The sequence below is a fragment of the Elephantulus edwardii genome, unplaced genomic scaffold (assembly GCF_000299155.1).
Source record: "Elephantulus edwardii isolate Elephantulus edwardi_28Jun2011 unplaced genomic scaffold, EleEdw1.0 scaffold00106, whole genome shotgun sequence".
Taxonomy (NCBI): domain Eukaryota; kingdom Metazoa; phylum Chordata; class Mammalia; order Macroscelidea; family Macroscelididae; genus Elephantulus; species Elephantulus edwardii.
In genome coordinates, this window is record NW_006399856.1 from 905,707 (window position 1) to 925,797 (window position 20,091).

At 40.8% G+C, this 20,091-nt stretch overlaps 2 protein-coding genes across 2 annotated transcripts in view; one reads left to right on the forward strand and one right to left on the reverse strand.

The window, feature by feature from the left end:
• Positions 1-12,863: 12,863 nt before the first annotated feature.
• On the reverse strand, positions 12,864-13,764 carry LOC102851838 (etoposide-induced protein 2.4 homolog). Its single transcript, XM_006891906.1, has 2 exons — positions 13,094-13,764; positions 12,864-12,981 (listed from the first exon to the last, which is right to left on the reverse strand). Exons 1-2 carry the CDS (start codon positions 13,762-13,764, stop codon positions 12,864-12,866), a joined length of 789 nt encoding a protein of 262 aa, XP_006891968.1.
• Positions 13,765-13,827: 63 nt separating this feature from the next.
• Positions 13,828-20,091, forward strand: part of CXCR1 (chemokine (C-X-C motif) receptor 1) — a 51,248-nt gene continuing 44,984 nt past the window's right edge. Inside the window, 2 exon segments of the mRNA XM_006891946.1 lie at positions 13,828-14,016; positions 19,107-19,195. Coding sequence (XP_006892008.1) covers positions 13,828-14,016; positions 19,107-19,195 — 278 coding nt within the window.

Below are 20,091 nucleotides of genomic sequence, written 5' to 3' on the forward strand. Positions count from 1 at the left end.
ATTTGGTTTAATTTTCCTCAACTTCAGCTTGAACTTGCGTATAAGTAGTTGGTGGTCTGATACTGAGCTTCTCCAGCAGTTCTTTCCACAGATGTAATCTATCTGATTCCTATGCATACCATCAGGTGAAATCCAAGTATATAAATACACACACACACACACACACACACACACGAAAACCACAGGCTAAAGCACATTTTTTTTGCATTTGATTCTTTTTTTAAAAAATTTATTATTGATTTCAGTGAAAATTTACAGAGACTTTGGGTTTCCATTCATTCATTTTTGTACTTTTCTCCCCTCCCAACCCTCCCCTCTAGTACACTACCCTCTTGGATAAGTAAAAGAAAAATTCTTTCATTGTTGTACAAACCCTTCCCCAGGTCTACTCCGCTATGCAGCCTTTGCTCTGGACTCCTGTCGTGATAAAAATACCTAATCCCATATCCCTTTTAAACAGTTTTCTCCATAATCTGTTTCAATGCAGTATACATTATTGAACCAATCCTTCTCAGTCTCTCCCCAACCCGGATGTCAGTCCTGTTTTACAACTGTGGCACCATGCAGTATTTGTCCTTTTGTGACTGAGATACTTCACTCAGCATAATGTCCTCCAAGGTCACCCATTTTGAATAATATTGCACGAGTTCCTTGTTTTTCAATGCAGCGTACTATTCCACTGTATGAATATACCACAGCTTCTTTATCCATTCGTTTGTTGATTGGCACTTAGGTTGTTTCCAACTCCTTGCTATTGTGAACAAAGCCACAATAAACATGGGTGTGCATATATCTGCTTGGATGTCAGTTATGGGTCTTTAGGGTGTAATCCCAGTAGTGGAATTCCTGGGTAAAATAGTATCTCTATTTGTAACTTTTTGAGAAAGCGCCATACCACCTTCCACAATGGTTGCACCTTTTACACTCCAACCAACATTGAATAAGGGTTCCAGTTTCTCCACAACCTTGCCAGCATTTGTTGCTTGCTGCTCTGTTAAATTTTGCTAATCTGACTGGGGTGAGATGATATCTCAGAGTTGTTTTAATTTGCATCTCTCTTAAAGCTAGGGATTCTGAACATTTCTTCTTGTGCTTATTGGACATCTGAATGTCTTCTTTGGTGAAGTTTCTGTTCATATCCTGTGCCCATTTTTTCTATTGGTTTATTTACCTTTATTTTGTTGTGGCGCTCAAGTATTTTGTAAATTCTGGGTATAAGTCCCTTATCTGATATGTCATTACCAAATACATCCTCCCAGTCTGTGGCTTCTCCCTTTTCACCCTGTTGGAGAAGTTTTTGGATGTGCATAGGGATTTGATTCTTAGAAAATCTCAGTCATTTATTTTATCTTCTCCTGGTTGTAGGTAAAACACAGTTTTAAGTTAATAGACATTAATCAATTTAAGAAAGAATACTTATGTTCAATTAAAAATGACAAGAAGGCTGAAGGTGGTGTGAGAATGACTGAAATTTGGAAAGCTCTGAAATAGATGATGATATTATCAGTCAGGAATATTCCTTGCTGGTAACACAAACCTAACTCAGGCATTTAAAAACATGATGTTTTAATTTATTTAATATTCTACATGATGTCTGCAAATTTTGGTTTGTGTGTTCAGAGGTGTCAGAATCTGAACACTTTGTGCTTCGCTCGCTCTTTTCCTTTTGATCCCACGATGGCTGATGCAACTCCAGCCATCACAACCAAAAGAAGAATGAAATAAGAAGTGATGGCACTAGGCCACGTGGTTTCCTTTTGTCTGGAAAAGCAATAACTTTCCCAGCGACTTTCTCCTTGCGCTCACTAACAGGACTATTTCACATGGCCACTTCCAGGTCTAAAGGAGCTAGGAAGGGGACAATAAATTATTATAACAGACTTAGACCATCTCCAGCAAGACTAAAGTTTTAGTAGTGAGGAAGGAGGGAGAATAAACAGTGGATGGAAACAGCAGTGTCTGCTATGTGAGAATATTTAGACCTGCAGAGAAATGTTAAGATGGGACACCAGATGGCCCCAAATGGCGCGGGTAGAGGAAATAATGTCAGATCCAATACCTAATGACAAGCTGTACTTCATTCCCTATTCTGACAAACTGCTAAGATTTCCTGTTGTAGCTTTTCCATAACTTCGCCTTCCATTTGAGTTAGCAGGAGTGGATTTCTGTGCTTTACTATCCCGAGTAGAAGTTTGAACACCTTAAAACTTTATTTCCTAATTTGTTCTTCACAGCAGTTATTCTTACCTTATGCGGCTCTAACCTAGGTTTCCTGAAGGCTAGTACATTCTTAATGTTGTCTATTTTTAAGAGGGCCATCTTTAAAAGGAAAGTGTTTACGCTTTAAATAGCTACTTGAGGATTAAGGGAATGAATATACGAGAGATTGTGTTTCTTCTGGGGCTTGTCACCCATCACTCCGTCCGTGGATAAGGCAAAAGAGGCAGCTTGTGTTTGTCATGCATCTGCATTTTAGAGACCTAGGGAATGTTTATTTTTCTGCTCGTCTATTTCTAAACTACATGTGTGTAATTTATTGTTCTGATTACAATTTACCATGGTTGAAAGATGAGAGACATTCAAATCACGGACTTGTGTGAGAAGCACAAGAGAAAAGAAACGTATTGAGGGCTGGCATTTTGTTTCCTTCTCATGCCGTAGTTTCTCCTTGGTTGACCTCAGTCATGCTCATGGGTTCACTAAGCGCCCAGATAGTGCTCCCTCTCAAAAGGTTGATAGAGTCTGATCAAACAGAAATCATTATCTCCTTGCCCAAGCTTGTCCTTTCTCTTATATTCCCTGTCTTGGTAAATGGTACCATCTACTTAGTCATGCCAGGAAGTCATCACCCCCATGCACACGCTCTCACTATCTAGGTTTCCCCTCTAAATCACTCTGTAGCATGCTCGCATTACTTCCTCTTTGTACTTCATGTCTGAATTCCCTCTTAGAGAAGGTTGTCATGATCTCCAGCAGGCAGAGGAGATTTGTACAGTTTTCCATCATCTCATAAGCACAAGTAATCCTGTGCTTTTCTTGCTGACTGGGTGCTCCATCCTGTCAGGGACTGTAAATTTGAAAAGCAGTTTTGAGTCTTTTTTGAAGGTGCTGTGGGTTTGGAGAGAGAGAGATGCCTGTCATACCTAGGCGCTGAATCTTTGATTTGGCAAAAGTGTGAAACTGTTCACTGTGGATTAGTAAATAACTGCTTCCCTTGCTTACTGGGTAACTTGACACTTCCAGGAGTCAGTATTTTCTAGAAGTCCCTGTGGGGGGTTAATGCACTCAGCTGATAATCAAAAGGTTGGAAGTTTGAGTTCACCTTGAGCTCTTGTGGGGGAAAATCCTGGAGATAATTGTATGGAGCACATTTCTATGCAAACACATTTCTCACCAAGAGTCAGACAACTCAACAACTGGTAGGCCTCCTGGAAAACTCATGTGCTTGGGTTTTCTCCTGAACCCACACACAGTAGTTTCTATTGCTTCATATGCATGTGAAAGTTGGGCAATGAATATGGAAGAAGAATTGATTCCTTTGATTATAATGTTGGTGAAGAGTGTTGCATGTCCCACAGACTGCTAACAGAACAAACAAATGTTAAAAGAAGTGCAGCCCGAGGGCTCCTTGGAGGCAAGGAAAGTCCAACTTCGTCCTGAGATCCTTGGCAATGTTATCAGGAGGGGTTAGTCCCTGGAGAAGGAGCTACCACTTGGAAAAGTAGAAGGTTGGTACAGGAGAAGATCCTTAATCATGTGGTTTGACACAGTGAATGCAACGATGGTCTTAAGCTCAGCAGAGATGGTGAGGCTGGTGCAGGTTCAGATAAGTTTTGTTCTGTTATACTCTGTTGCTATGAGTTGGAGCTGGCTCAAGGACAGCTAACAACAATATCAGGATCATCTTAAGAATAGGTTTGAAGCACCACCGAACACCAGTAATCGAAGACCAGATAAGCTATGGGATGATATCAAGGATATTCATCCACGAAGAAGGCAAAAATGTCGTTACAAAGACAGGAGACATAAAAAACAGAAATAGATGTCAAAAGAGTCTCTGAAAATCACATGGGAGCATCAAGAAGCCAAAACAAAGGGAGAACATGCCAAAGTGAAAGAGCTGAACAGAAGATTCCAAAGGGCAGTCCAAAGTAGCTTCTCTACTTCAGAACACAAAGTAAATTATTATAATGGAATGTGCAAGGGAGCTCTGGTGGCCTAGTGGCAAGAAACTGCACTGCAATCCCAGAGGTATGTGGTTTGAATCCACGAGATGCTCTGCTGGAGAAGGAGGGGTAATCTCCTCCTGTACCAGTCAGATCTGATTTGATGGTACACACACAAAAATAATAAAATAAAAAAATTAAAAAATAAGATGGAATGTACAGACAGCTGGAGGGAAGAACTCGTTGCGAATTTTTCAAACTGAATGAAAAACAAATTTCAACTTTAAATTGCACTGTTGAAAGATGCTGTGGGTGATATATTGAATGACCCAGAAAGCATCAAAAGAGGACAAAGGGAATACACAAGATCTCTGTACCAAAAAGAACTGACTGACACTGAAAAATTTCAGGAAATATCTTATGAACAGGAGCCAATGTTAATGAAGGAGGTAGTGAAAGGTGCATTGAGGGCATTGGAGAGAAAAAAAAATAAGGCCCAGGAATAGATGGAATACCAATTGACTTGTTTCAATTAACAGATGCAGCCCTGGATGCACTCACCAGTCTATGCAAGGAAATTTGGAGGACAGTCATCTGGACAGCAGATTGAAAGAGGTCCATATTTGTTCCCACTCCCAAAAGAAGTGATCCAACAGAATGTGAAAACTATAGAACAATATCATTAATATCATGTACAAGCAAATACTGATGAAGATCATTAAAAAATGTCTAGAACAGTACATGGATAGGGAACTTCCAGAAGTTCAAGCAGGATTTAGAAAAGGCTGTGGCACCAGGGATATCATTACTAATGTTAGATGCATCCTGGCTGAGAGTAAAGAACACCAGAAGAATATCTACTTATACTTTATTGACTATGGAAAGGCATTTGACTGTGTGGATCATAACAAGTTATGGCTAACATTGAGAAGAATGGGAATCCCAGAGCACTTAATTGTGCTCAGGTGAAACCTACACCTTGACCAGGAACTGTCGTGTGAACAGAGCAAGGGAACATTCTGTGCTTTAAAATTAAGAAGGGAGTGTGTCAAGGTTGTATTCTCTTTCCATACCTATTCAATCTGTATGCTGTGTAAACTATTCGAGAAGCTGGACTCTGAAGAGGAATTGAAGGGAGACTCATCAATAACCTGCATTATGCAGATGACACAATCTTGCTTACTGAGAGGACCTGATGCACTTGTTGCAGAGGATCAAAGAATGCAGGCTTCAATATTGATTGCATCTCAATGTCAAGAAAACAAAGATTCTCACCACTGGACCAACAGGCAACATCATGATAGATGAAGAAAAGATTGAAACTGTCAACAACTTCATCTTTCTTGGATCCACAATTAACATTCTTGGTAACAGCAGTCAGGAAATCAGGAGATGTATTGCACTGGGAAAGTTTGCAGTTAGGGACCTCTCCAGATTATTGAGGAATAATGATGTCAGTTTGAGGACTAAGAGATGTCTGATTCAGGCCATGGTCTTTCTTTTTTTTTTTTTCTATTATTAAATTTTACTAGATTTAATGAACATTTACAGGGATTTTGGGTTTTCTTTTTTTTTTTTTATGGAAAAGTAAAAGAAAAGATTCTTTCATTGTTTTACAAACACTCCCCCAGGTCCCCTCCACCATGCAGCCCTCGCTCTAGTCTCCTGTGATGACAGAAATACCCAGTTACATCTCTCTTTTAGACGGTTCTCTCCCTCCTCTGTTTCAGTGCAGTATACATTATTGAACCCATCTTACTCAGTCTCTCCCCAACCCCAAGGACAGTCCCATTCTACAACAGTGGCATCATGTAATATTTGTCCTTTTGTGACTGGGATATTTCACTCAGCATAATGTTCTCCAGAGTCAACCATTTTGAATGATATTGCATGAGTTCCTTGTTTTTTAATGCAGCATAGTATTCCATTGTGCGAATATACCACAGCTTCTCTAGCCATTCGTTTGTTGATGGGCACTTAGGTTGTTTCCAACTCCTTGCTATTGTGAACAAAGCTGCAATAAATATGGGTGTGCATATATCTGCTTGGATGTCAGCTATGGTCTCTTCAGGGTATATTCCCAGTAGTGGAATTGCTGGGTCAAATGGTATCTCTATTTGCAACTTTTTGAGAAAGCGCCATACTGCTTTCCACAGGGGTTGCACCATTTTACACTCCCACCAACAGTGAATCAGGGTTCCAGTTTCTCCACAACCTCGCCAGCATTTGTTGCTTGCTGTTCTGTTAAATTTTGCTATTTTGACTGGGGTGAAATGATATCTCATAGTTGTTTTAATTTGCATCTCTCTTAGGGCTAGGGATTTTGAGCATTTCTTCATGTGTTTGTTAGCCATCTGAATGTCGTCTTCGGTGAAGTGCCTGTTCATATCCTGTGCCCATTTTTCTATTGGATTATTTACCTTTATCTTGTTGTGGTGCTCAAGTATTTCATAAATTCTGGATATAAGTCCCTTATCTGATATGTTATTACCGAATACTTTTTCCCAGTCAGTGGCTTCCCTTTTTACCCTTCTGGAGAAGTTTTTGGATGTGCATAGGGATTTGAGTCTTAGAAGGTCCCATTCATCTATGTTATCTTCTCCTGGTTGTAGCTTTTCCAGGGTACTGGGAAGACTGTTTATGTTGTGGATTAGGACTTCTAGTGTTGTTCCTAGCTTTTCTGTAATGAATTTCATAGTCCTTGGTTTTAGTCCTAGGAAGCCATGTTCTTTCTGATCACTTGCTGTGCTTCTGAGAGCTGGACAATGCTTAAGAATGACAGAAGAATTGATGCCTTTCAGCTGTGGTGTTGGAGAACAGCTCTGAACATCTCCTGGAAAGCCAAAAGAACAAACAAATAGGTCTTGGAGAGGGTGCAGCCAGAGTGCTGTTTAGAGGCAAAGATGATAAGGCTTTGCTTCACATACTTTGGGGATGTTGCTAGGAGGGGCTATTCCTCTGAGAGGGACATGGTTCTCAGAAAGGTGGAGTATTGGCAAAGGAGAAGAGGACCTTTAACTAGGTGGATTGGCATGGTGACTGCTGTCAGGTGTGAGGATGGCATAAGATAAGACAGGGTTCAGATCTGTTATTCATTGAGCTGCTATGTGTTGTACTTGACTTGACGGCACCTAACAACAACAACAACAAGAACCCTCTGAAAGACCTACTTCATGGCAATTAGCTCAATAAAACATATTTGATTTTTTAATTGACACTTCCACAGATGTTGATTGTGGATCCAAGTAAAATGAAATACTTGACAAATTCAATATTTTCTTCATCTATTATGATATTGTTTATTGGTCTAGTGGTGAGAATTTTTCTTTTCTTGCTGTTCATGTGTAATTCACACTGAAGGCTGTGGTCTTTGGTTTTCACCAGCAAGTTCTTTAGTTAACTTCATTCTGAGAAAGCAAATGTGTCATTTGCATATCACAGCTGTTAATGAATCTTCTTCCAAACTTGGTATCACATCCTTCATGTGGTCCAGCTTCTCCATTTCTTTGGCTTACAGATTGAACAGGTATAGTTAAAGGACATACTCTAACAGCAACTTTCCTCACTTTAAACCAGGCTGTATCCCCTTGCTCTTAGCTACTTCTTTACCTATACACAGCCTCTACATGAGGACAATTAAGTGTTTTGGAATTCCCATTCTTTGCAATATTATCCAAGAGTTACTGTGATCCACATGGTCAGATAGCCTTGGATAGCGAATAAAATACAGGTAAAAAAAAAAAAGCAACAACTTTCCAGTATTTTCAGTTTTCAGGCAAGATCCCTCTGACATCAGCCAGCTATGAAATCCTTTGTCTAACTTCCTTTTCTGAATCTGGCTTGAAGTTCTGACAATTCCCCATTGATGTTCTTCGGCAATAACTGTTGAATTCAGAGACCTTCTCAGAAACGTGATGCCCTGAACACTAATGACCAAAGCGCAGAGATGACACCAAGGACATCAGATATGAAGAAAGCAATGTTGTTGTTGTTAGGTGCCGTTAAGTTGCGATGACTCATATCAACCATGAAAACAGGTAGCAGCTTTGCCCTATCTTGCGTCATCCTCACAAACCCATTGCTCAGGTCTACTGTTCCAGTCATTGTGTCAATCTGTGTCATTAACTCACTCCGGAGATTTTCAACCGTTGTATATTTTTTCCCAAGTACTGGCGCCTCCTGACAAGATGCCCAAAGTAAGAATTAGACCATTAAAAAGACAGGACAGAAAGAAACAACTACAGTGGATGCCAGAAGAGACTCTGAAACTTGTTTTGAACACAGGATGGCTAAAGCAAATGGAAGAAATGATAAAATAAGAGAGACAAAATAAGATTTCAAAGGGTGGCTTGAGAAGACAAATAGTTACTACACTGAAATATGCCAAGAGTTAGGAAACCAAAAAAGAAAGGACACAGTTGACATTTCTCCAGCTTAAAGAACCAGAGACAAAGTTTAGGCCTTAAATTGTGATACTGAAAGAGCTTTCATGGCGTGTTCCACATCAGTTTTGCTGCTGAACACATGATCACACATCTTGGGCAGTTTGAATCCACCAGCCACCTCAATAGAGAGAGACCAACAGTCTCCTCACGTTAAGATTTACAACTTTGGCGAGCTCTGGTGGCCTATTGGCAAGAAGGTGCACTGCAATCCCAGAGGTAAGTGATTCAAATCCACCAAATACTTTGCTGGAGAAGGAGGAACAATTTCCTCCTGTACCAGTCAAATCTGATTTGAGGGTACACACACACACACACACACACACACACACATAATAATGATAATAATGATAATGATAATAATAATAATAATAATAATAATAAATTAAAAAAATATATTTACAACTTTGGAAACCAAATGGAAGATCACTGTGAGTTCTTGTCAACTGGATGACGATGAACGAGATAGGTAAAATAGTGAACAACACAGGAAGCCTTAGATGTAGATGGAAGGAACACACAGAATCACTGTATCAAAAAGAATTGGCAGCCATTCATCCATTTCAGGAAGTAGCATGATCAAGAACTAAAGACATTGGTGAAAAACAGGTCTCCGGGGATGGAGTAATCTGTGGGTTGTTTTTTTTTTAATGGCAGTATTAGAGAACTAAGACAGGTTCCATTTTTATTCTCATTTTACAGGTTAAAAAGCTGAGGCACAAAGTGAATGTCTAAGCTGTCCAAGGTTGCACAACGGACCAGAATGGATCTGGATTGAAGACTGACAGTTTGGTACTAGACTCTGCACCCTTATCTCAATCCAATCTCACATCTCTGTGAGGCAAGGAGCCCTATTATTATAGTTAAGGATGCTTTGATACAAGTTAAGAAACTTGTCCTGATCATAAAGTAAAGCAGGGCTTTTGGGGACTTCTGCAAAGATTTCTGCCTCCATTCTGAGAAGGGTCCTTTAGATGTGTTCTCATGTGTTCAGTTCGAGATTCCTATTTTGCTTCCACCAGAGTTTGCCATCAGGGCTGGGAGGTCTTCTACTGATGAAGCATCTTTCTAAGCACAGTGTAAGGAAGGAGACCTTCACTGTTGTCACCACTGTCCTGAAAATGTAGTCCATGGACACCTCTCCTCTCATCCTAGATCAGTTACTGTGCCCAAAACTTTCTAGGTTAGGCATGCTTTGGCTTGCAAGTAGTAGAACATAGAATTTGAGCTAGTCTAAACAACAAGGAGAAATAATTGGCTCTTGTGACTGAAAAGTACAGACAATAGGTTCTTCTCCAAGAGTGGTTTGTTCATTTGCTCTACTTCACTGTGATTCTTTCAACTTTGTCTTTTTCTGTGAAATAGTATTTGTTCTTGACTTTGCCATTTATGGCAGGAAAATGACTCCAGCATCCATGAAACCAATACTTGGTTTTCCACAGCCATTAAATATGTGCTCTGATGGATCATCTTAGTTCATACCCTCCCTGAACCAGCTGCTGTGACTGGTAATGATCTCTGGAGAGAGGTGGCTTCTCCCCACCTCCCTTTCCTCTCCTTTGGTCTCCAGTTCCAAGGGGATTGATTCTTTTGGAGGAAGTTCTCAAAGTCTTCATCAAGCTATCAAGACTGATATGAGGGTGAGATGGGTATACTTGCAGGTATATTGCACTATGCACACAGGCTTAAGTAGTACAAATATTTAAAAGAAAGTGGCAAAATCAAAATCATTCCAAAGAGACCCACATATTCTTCCAGTTGACTGGCATTAATCTTTCACCTGTCACAACAATTTTTGTGGCACTGGGAAATCATAAAAAAATGAGTTCCTATCATAAACATCAAAGGTTGGTATTTTCTATTGCTTCCTGAGAAATTGAAAAGTTGGACAATGAATAAGGAAAACTGAAGAAGAATCGAAGCCTTTGGATTATGATATTGGAGAGGAGTATTGAATATATCATGGACTTCCAGAAGAACAATCAAATATCTCTTGAAAAAATGCAACCAGAGTGTTTCCTTAGAGGCCAAGGGGATGAGACCTCACCTCACTGGCTCGGTTTATTTTAAGGAGGAACCAGTTTTGGAGAAAGAAATTATGCTGGGAAAGGGAGAGGATCCATGGAAGAGGGGAAGATCCTTAACAAGATGGATTGGTACAATGAGTGCCACAGTAGACTTGAGTATGAAGAGGATGGTGCTGCCTAGGCCCAGGCTCAGATCTGTTGTTCTTAGTGTTACTATGACTCGTAGTCGACCTGACAGAATCTCACAGCAACAACGTCAGAAATGTCATACATTAGATTAAGAGGTTAGCAGCTATAGGGGGAAGTGAGGTACAGAAGCTTTGGGAAGGTGGACTGCCTGGAACATTTTCAAGTGGTCATACTTTTATTCCAAGCTTATCTATATAGACTTTCATCCCATCCTACAGAGACATCTTCATTCTCTTTCTTTTTCAAAAAAATTAATTTTAAGGAAAGTTTACAGAGATTTAGGGTTTCCATGCATTCTTTTTTTAAAAAATTTTATTATTTTTTATGTGTGTACTGTCAAATTGGATCTGACTAGTACAGGAGGAGATTGCCCCTTCTCCAGCAGAGCATCTGGTGGATTAGAACCGTGTGCCTCTGGGTTTGCAGTGCAGCTTCTTGCTCCATGCATTCATTGTTGCACTTTTCTCCCCAGGAAATCTTCATCCTTAATAGTAAATGAAAGGTTATTTTCACACTTGTCCTCTGAACCCACCTTCAAGCAATCATGCCTTTCCAGAGGGGCTGTTTCTTCACTGTTCATGCTCTGTGAGGAGGAGAGGGAGACTGTGATTAGTTGTAATAGATTAGGCTGTTGAATCAACATTAATTAAGGGTTTAGTAAGAGAATTACACGCGACTGTTTGCCCTAGTCTTTATCAATGGCAGAAGGCTCTCTGTCCATTGGTTGCTGCCCTCTTGTGGCCAAAATGATTTTCCTCCATGTGTACAAGTGGCAATTTGCATACAAACAGGTATTTCACAGAGCAATACCCTTTCTCCTCTGCCTAATCATAATTTTGTTTTTCTTATAACTAATTTTTTTACTTTATTTTCCTCCATTTTCTATTCAACCATTCATACTCATTTTGTTTTATGACAGGAATTACAATTTTCACAATGTTACCCTCTTCTTCTCTGTGACTAATTGTTTTTTTTTTTGGAAACCAGTTGGTGTTTAATTTTGATATTCTAAAACTGTACAATTGCTTTGACATCCTTTCCTCACTCATATAGTTTCTTAAAATGACAGAAAAAAAGCCAACAAATAAGAAGTTCAATGGGTTTAATAAATTTGCCCCATCAGTTCCTATTTGCAGCACCCAATATTCCTTTGAAGACAGGCCCAGCAATGGCCAACAGTAAACTGAGACTTCCAGAACCTCAGACCATCTCTGAGCATTTGGTGTCTCAGTGGCACTTGTCCGGACTTGCTAACTCCCTGTAGTTGGGATACTTTATGTACCAGTGAAGAAAGTCTTTGCCCTTCACGGGAAAGAAAGAAAATCACACCTCAAAGCCCAAATGATGTGGCTGAGAGGTGTTTCTTCTTGTTGCATCTCATCTCTTCAGATCCTTTTTTTTTTGCAGTGGAACAAGACCAAAACCTCACCTGAGTTACAGAAAACAAGACAGTGATGGCTATTAAGGGGCGTGACCAGGAGTGACTGAGATCCTCCTTTACTAGCCACATCCAATGTATGTGCTTCACAGAACCAAAGGAACATAACAAATTCACAAATTACAACAACTAGATTTACAAAACACATTCATCCAAGAGTCGAAGGCAGGAAGGAAGGTGGGATGATAAATGGCACAGGGAGAAAGAGTATTTAAATCAGTCCAGGCCCCGGGTCCAGCAAATGCTATATAATAGCCACAGAAAAACCTGCAGTCCATTGAGACCACAGGCTTTTCACTTGTTTTGAAGTACTGGGGTGCTAAAAATCTATACACTGGTGTCAGAAGATTCTGCTTAAGTTTGTTAGAGATAAGGAAATAGGCAAAGGACCCCTGGCAGACTGGGTCCTGCCTTCCCTGGTTAGGGGGAGGTCAGCAGGGAGAAGTGTCCCATACATCCGTCCGGGATGGCAGGGGAAATCAGTGGTCGGCGGCAGCCTTCAGTTTGGCAGGAGATGGATGTGGTGAAGGGAACTTCTTTGCAGAGGCTGAGCTGCTCAGAGCTGACTGCAGGTAGACTGTCTTGTGGAAAAGTCTGTTGCTTAAGAAGACCACCAAGGAGAAGAGGCGCAACTGAAAAAGGTATGCTTTGCCGGGAGTCTTTGCCTCATTAGCGCTGATAATGAATAAAGGAAAGAGGATGGAGAAGAGGCAGCCACTGATAATGTATGAGGACTGCATTGCTGTGAGGAAAGCCAAGGGCAAACCAAATCCGAAGTAATAAGGCCAATTCCTTTCTATGTTTGACAATCGCTGGTGCATCTCAATTCCTTTATTAAACCAGCGATATTCAAAGCAGTAAAGTGAATAGAGAAGGGACATATGCAGGAGGCTAACCAGTTGACCAACGAGATGGATGCGGAAGAGACTCACAAACATCCCCTGGAAAAGGAAAAGAGCTTGCAACAAAAGGTTGAAGAGCATATCAGCAATTATTTTACTGACACTAGGGAATGGGTGCGGCTTCTTTCCTGATACTTCAAATGCCAGATCAGCTATATCTTGGAACCAAATGGCATTGACAACTTTGCTCAGCACAAACAGGGGAAGCACCCAGAGAGCACTGAAAATTGACGTGAGGAGGAATTCCAGCCATGACCAAACATCTCCATGTAGTAACGGATCACCAATAATTTGCGCTGTCACTGACTGAAGCACAGGAATAAACACTCGGTAAAACAGCATGAGACTAAACCAGAATACGCCTCCATTCCAGGCACAGCACAGGATAATCCTACTAATAATACGTGGTTCACTCTCCTGCTTCCGCTCTACACTCTGTGTTCTCCTCTGCGCAAGGACGCTGCTGGCCCGTCTCCGTCGCTCCTCTTCCCTCTTCTGCTGTATCCGAGCATCCAGCTTTGAGATGGTACAGATACCCCAGATGGAGTCTTTGATGCCCCTGGCCAGGTCCTGGAGGAAGGTTTTGACACTGTCAGCCATCTCTTCACCTTCCAATATACCAACTACACAGAAAAAGAGAGAAGCTCCTCAGAACCTCTCATCATGAAGGGCCAGGCAGCTCCGCTGCCGCCGCGGCCCCGGCCCTCGCCCGCCAAGGGCCCTCTCGGCTCGGCGCTCCCACGCCGGGGCAGCTGCGCCCGCACTGGGCATGCCCGCGCCGCGCGGATCCCGGGCACGCCGGGCGGGGGCACTAGGCGAGGGCGTCGACTAATTGTTTTTATTTACTATAGAGTATCACCTGACTATATTACTCTATGGCTACCTGGCCAACTGACTGGAAAAGATTCATATTTGTTTATATTCCCCCAAAAGGTGGTCCAACAGATTGTGGAAATATTTGAATAATATCATATCCAAGTAAAACCTTGCTGAAGATAATTTTTTTGAAATGGAATAAAAAATCATACTCAAAGTTCAAAAATAATAAAGAGAATACACATTAGACTAAGTATTAATTCATAAGACAGACAAAACAAGTACATAATATGTATCTCCTTCATCGACACCTGAAGAGTAATGATGTTGGTGACGAGTATTGAATATCCCATCAACTGTCAAAATAACAATTAAATTTGTTTTGGAGAAAGTGCAGTCAGGTGCTCCTTGGTAGCAAGAATGGTGGAAATTACCAGATGCTCTGCTGGGGAAGGAGGGACAATCTCCTCCTGCACCAGTCAGATTTGATTTGACAGTACACTCACACACAAAAAATAAAATAAATAAAAAAAAGAAATGGTGGAAATTATCTCACATACTTTGGGCATGTCATCTGGAGGGGCTAGTCCTTGGAAAAGACATCATGCTAGGAAAGGTGAAGGGTCAAAGAGAGTGAAAGACCTTCAAGGCGGTGGACAGACAAATTGGTTGTACCCATAGGCTGGAGCAGAGAGCATGATGACTGAGCAGGCTAGGTCAAGGTTCAGACTTGTTTATAAAGGTACTATGGGTAGTAGTTGACTCGATGACACCTAATAACAACAACTCCATCACTGAAGGCTGATTCTAAGTTCAATTTTAAGACATTCCATTGATTTAATAGCAAGTGCTGTAATGGTTAAAATAGCCAACTCCTAATACAAAGTTGACAGTTGATCTCAACAGCAATCTGCTTTTGTCTTTACAGCCTTAGAAACCCTATGTTGTTGTAAAGAAATCCTATATAACCATCAAGTTGGGGAAGATAATTTTTTAAATGGCTAGAACTATCAGAAATTCAAGCTGGATTCAAAAGAGGCCATGACACAAGGGAAATCATTACTGGTTTCAGGTAGATCTTGGCTGAAAGCAGAGAATACCAAAGAGATAGTCACCTTTGGTTAATTAATTATGCAAAGACATTTGACTATTTGGATCATAACAAATTATGGCTAACACTGAGAAAAATAGGACCCCTGGAATAGTTAATTGTGCTCATGTGAAATCTATATGTACACTATTAAGGTGTTGTCCAGACAGAATAAGGGAACAACTGAGTAGTTTAAAGTCAGGAGTAAAGTGCATTGGGTTGAATCCTTTCTTCACACTTATTCAGTCTTGTATGCTGAGCAAGTCATTTGAGAAGTCAAGACTATATGAAGAAGAATGTGGCATCAGAATTGGAGGACAAGTCATTAACAACCTGCATTATACAGATAACACAGTCTTTCTTACAGAAAGTGAAGACGACTTGGGGCTTTTACCAAAGCAGAGCAAAGACTGCAATCTTCAATATGGGTTATATATCAACATCAAGAAAACAAAAATTCTCCCCATTGGACCAATAAGCAACATCATGATAGACAGAGAAAAGATTGAAGTTACCAATGATTTTGTTTTACTTGGATCCACAGTCAATCAATGCCCTTGGTATTGCAGCAGTTAAGAAGTCAAAAGACTGAATGAATGGAAATCCAAAATATCTGTAAATGTTTATTAAAATTATTAAAATAAAATAATAAAAAAAAGAAGTCAAAAGACATGTTATGTTAGGGAAAGTTGCCGTCAAAGACCTGTCTGAAGTCTTAAAGAGTAAGGAAGTCAGTTGAAAGAACAAAGTGCAGCTGAGCCAATACATAATACTTTCAATTGCTTCCTGTTCATCTGAAAGTTGGGCAGTGCATGCGGAAGTTTGAAGAAGAATTGATGCATTTGACTTGCGGCGTTGGAGGAGTATTGAACACAACAGGGACTAACACAAGAACAAACAAATCAGTCTTGAAGGAAGTGTGACCTGAGTGCTCCTTACAGGCAAGGATGGTGAAACTGCATCTACCTTACTTTGGGCATATTTTCAGGAAGAATCTGTTTTTAGCGACATCATGCTAGTAAAAGTAGAGGGTCAGAGAAAGAGGGAAAGACCCTCAATGAGATAGACTGACACAGTGAGCAGCACAATGGGCTTGATGATGGCAGAGAGCATGAGGATCATGCTGGATAGGACAAGGTTCAGATCCATTGCTTGTAGGATCAGTATGAGTCTTAGTCCTGTGTATGGATCAGAGCATATTCCTAGTCACTGCCTATATCTGCTCATTTCTGCCACCTGCCTTAGAAAGCTGCTTGTAGATTAATGCTTATTAAGTCTGATTATGCAGGATTGTGTATGTAAAAGTGTTCACCTTTCCCCCCTTCATTGTTTTACAAAAGTTTATTCTTAAATGTACAACAGGCTCCAAGATAATACTGTTTTATTTATAGTTGGTATACTGGAGAAGCCAGATGTTTTACACTGGAACGGAGTAAGGGTATAATTGCTTCAGTCACAAAAAAAAAAAAAAAACAACCAGCTTATTTTTTCCCTTAGATTTCTTAATTCCATCTGTGGCTGGGGGAACTTTGCCTGTGGCCTCTGCTTTTAGTTCCTCGAATTTCTTCTGTTCTTTTTTTTTTCTTTTTCTGTTAGAAAGCCTATCTTCTTCACCTATTTCCCTGGTCTGCTTTTTGCATTATTTCAGGGGCTTCTTTTTGCCATCTTCATGGCCAGACTTGGCAATGAGCAACCTTTCCCTAGACCTGCTATCCAGTGTTTACCTTTTGTGACTGTGTCTCTTACACAGTTCACCCTTTCTTTCTCTAATGATATTGTGTTGGCTATCTCTTTATTAGGCAACTCTGAGGGGCTGGTGGGTGTGGTGTTAGTTTAAAAGTTGGCTTTTCTAGCTGTTAGCTTCTGCTGATCTCTAGCTACCCTAACTGTTCATACATGGCCTTGCAAATCATCAATAGCTGTGGAACTAATGTAAGAGAGGATAATATTAGAGGATGATTGGAAAGCAAGTAAGGTAGACAGACCCATTCAGCTCTACAACTGAGGAATTTTCAGATATACTTTAGGTGTGAATGTCTGATTAAAAGTGACAGATACGCCAAATCACAGAGATACCCATGAATTATGGGAGATCTGTCTAACCGAATTCATTTCACACATCTTGATCAAGCCCTTACTACAATCCTTGCCAGATGACACAACAATGAATCAGTAAAGTCTCAGCTCTTTAGTAGTTTGTGGTCAAGTGGGAAGGATAGATTTGTAAATATATCAATACAGCAGAGTAGAGATCATATTGTAATAGTTGTTGTTATTAGATTCTGTCTCGCCAACTACAAATCATAGCAACTCTGTGTACGGCAGATCTGAACCTTGCCCTGTCCTGCACCGTTGCCACGATCTCTGCCATGCTCATGCTTACGGTGTAGTCACAGTTCAATCCATCTTGTTCAGGGACTTCTTCTCTTTCACTGATGCTCTACTTCTTCCAGCATGACATCCCTCTCCAAGGACTGCTTCCTCCTGAAAATATGCCCACAATAAGTGAGAGTTTCACTATCCTTGTCTCTAAGGAGCCCTCTGGTTGCAATTCCTCAAGACAGATTGGTTTTTTTCTTTAGCCAGTCCATGGGATATTCTATACTCTTCTCCAACACCATAATTCAAAGGCATCTATTCTTCTCTTGTCATCTTTATTCATGGACCAACTTTCAGATATATAAGAAGCAATTCAAAATACCACGGATTGTATCAGGTGCACCTTGGTTTTTAAGCTCTCATCCTTGCTCCATTGCAATGGAGAGGTGATCAAAGTGCCAGAGGAGTAAAGCCAGAGGGACAGCCATTAGTTGCAGGTAACAGCGGAGTCAGGTTCTCTGAGAAAACAAACCCAAAACTGTTGCCTTCAAGTTAATTCTGACTTATGTCCCCTGAGAGGAGTGGTCCTTTATTACAGAGAGGGAAATAGCAATTCTTCTACTCACTCACTGCTTGTTCCACCTCTTGTGATCTGTTACATGTGAAACCTGTCTCCAGGAGTGGCCTCATGTCCTCAGCCTCAGTGTCCTTCTTTTTTATTTTATTATTTTTGTGTGCGTGTACCGTCAAATCAGATCTGACTGGTACAGGAGGAGATTGTCCCTCCTTCCCCGGCAGAGCATCTGGTGGATTTGAACCGTGCGCCTCTGGGATTGTAGTTGCAGCTCCTTGCCACTAGGCCACCAGAGCTCCCCCTCAGTGTCCTTCTGATCAACCGATCATTGACTGTTGTAGTACCAAAGAGTGGATGGTAGTTAAGAATGAATAAGTTTTCCCTCCTAATTACCACTAATATTCCTGCTAGCTCCAAGTCACTCCAGAGAAGTCTACAATATCAGTCCTCCATCTCTTTTCCACCAAATTGTCCCCAATTTCCTTCTTCCTAGATGTTCTGAAAGTCCCTGCTCTATAAAATCAAGTCCTTTCTTCTTTACTCATGTCAGGCAGTTTGGAAGCATTCAAAGCTGTTGTAGTAGGGAATGAAAAGGAAAAACAGCTAGAATGAAAAGTAACAAAAGGAGGAGAAAAAAATGTGACTATACAGAACAAGGAATTCAGGTAATGGACCCTTAACTCCAGCTTCACACTTGGACTCACTGCTTGGACATGTGAACCCAAGAGTCTCTGGTGCCCTGAAATTGTGACTCATAGTCTGTTATGCAAATACAGATGTGGGTGGAGCTCAGGAGGGAGGTATGGTGTGGCATGATTTCCCTATATTTATCAAGTTCCCTCTCACTCTAAAATCATTGCTGTTTTCTGAGCTGCGAGCTCTTGCTGCTGGGCACAGCACAGCCCGTGCTTCAGGTAGGGGAGCCAGCTTTGTTTGAGGGGGTGGGTCTTGGGCTGATTATATTCTAGAAAATGCTTCCCTAGAACCTAAGGATTTCTATTAAGTTGGTTTCTTGCCTCCTCACTGTGGGTCACACACTTGCACCTCAGACATGGCTGCAGTTGGATAAGGTGATCACAGTTCCTTCCCTTGTTCCTTTCATTCCACTCAGAGGCTTAGTGATCTTTATGGCTTTGCTTTAAGGCTTTGCAGTCTGTGAAAATGCAAATGCTGGCAGGATTACTACAAAATGTGGATCTAAATGACCTTGTCATAGAACCTCAGGTCTGGAAGCAACCTAGAGGTTGTTCTAAGGAATTAATTTCAAATATGAAAGTTGAAACCTAGAAAAAAGAAAGTGACCCAGCCTAGGTCACACAGGTGATTAATGCTAGAGCCAGGTCTGGACACTGGGTATCTTTCTATGCAATCTAGGAATCTGTTGGAAAGCTTTTCAACCTGTTCTCTGGAGAGCTGGGAGGACTTTAGAGGACTTCCGCTAGAGCTGTCTGGATAGAGGACATCACATCCTTCCTGTCTAACAGCTAAACTTTTATCTGGTTTAAATACTGGTTTTAATTTCCACAAAGAGTTTCACAATTTAAAAACAAAAGACTTTTAATAACACTGAAGAATTCTGTGGGTATTTAGGAGATGCTTTTAGGGGCTAAGGTAAAAACCTTATCCTTTCAAATGTCTGGACAGACAGAGGACCCAAGCCTTGATCTCTCCTTTAGCATCAAGGCTCAAAATTCACTTCATTATGTCATTAGTTGCTATCTCTTCCTTCTTTTTTTAATTTTTATTTTATTATCTTTTTGTGCGTGTACCGTCAAATCAGATCTGACTGGTACAGGAGAAGACTGTCCCTCCTTTCCCAGTAAAGCATCTGGTGGATTTGAACTACGCACCTCTGGGATTGCCGTGCAGCTTCTTGCCACTAGGCCACCAGAGCCCCTATCTTGTTCTTCTTTCAGCAAGTTTTTAGAAGGATGAGGAAGGACATAGGAAGGAAAATCACATAGGCTGGACAAGGTTTGGATTTTTAAATTCTGGCTAATGCCAACCCTTCCTCTAAGTCAAGACAAGCCTGGTACTTCACCGAAGACGACATTCAGATGGCTAACAAACACATGAAGAAATGCTCAAAATCCCTAGCCCTAAGAGAGATGCAAATTAAAACAACTAT

Bases quoted from the DNA above. Each gene is read 5' to 3' on its own strand.
- LOC102851838 (XM_006891906.1), bottom strand. From the start codon at position 13,764: ATGGCTGACAGTGTCAAAACCTTCCTCCAGGACCTGGCCAGGGGCATC. The intron at 12,982-13,093 runs AGGAATTGAGAT...TCATACATTATC, and splicing joins GAATATCGCTGGTTTAATAA to AGTGGCTGCCTCTTCTCCAT.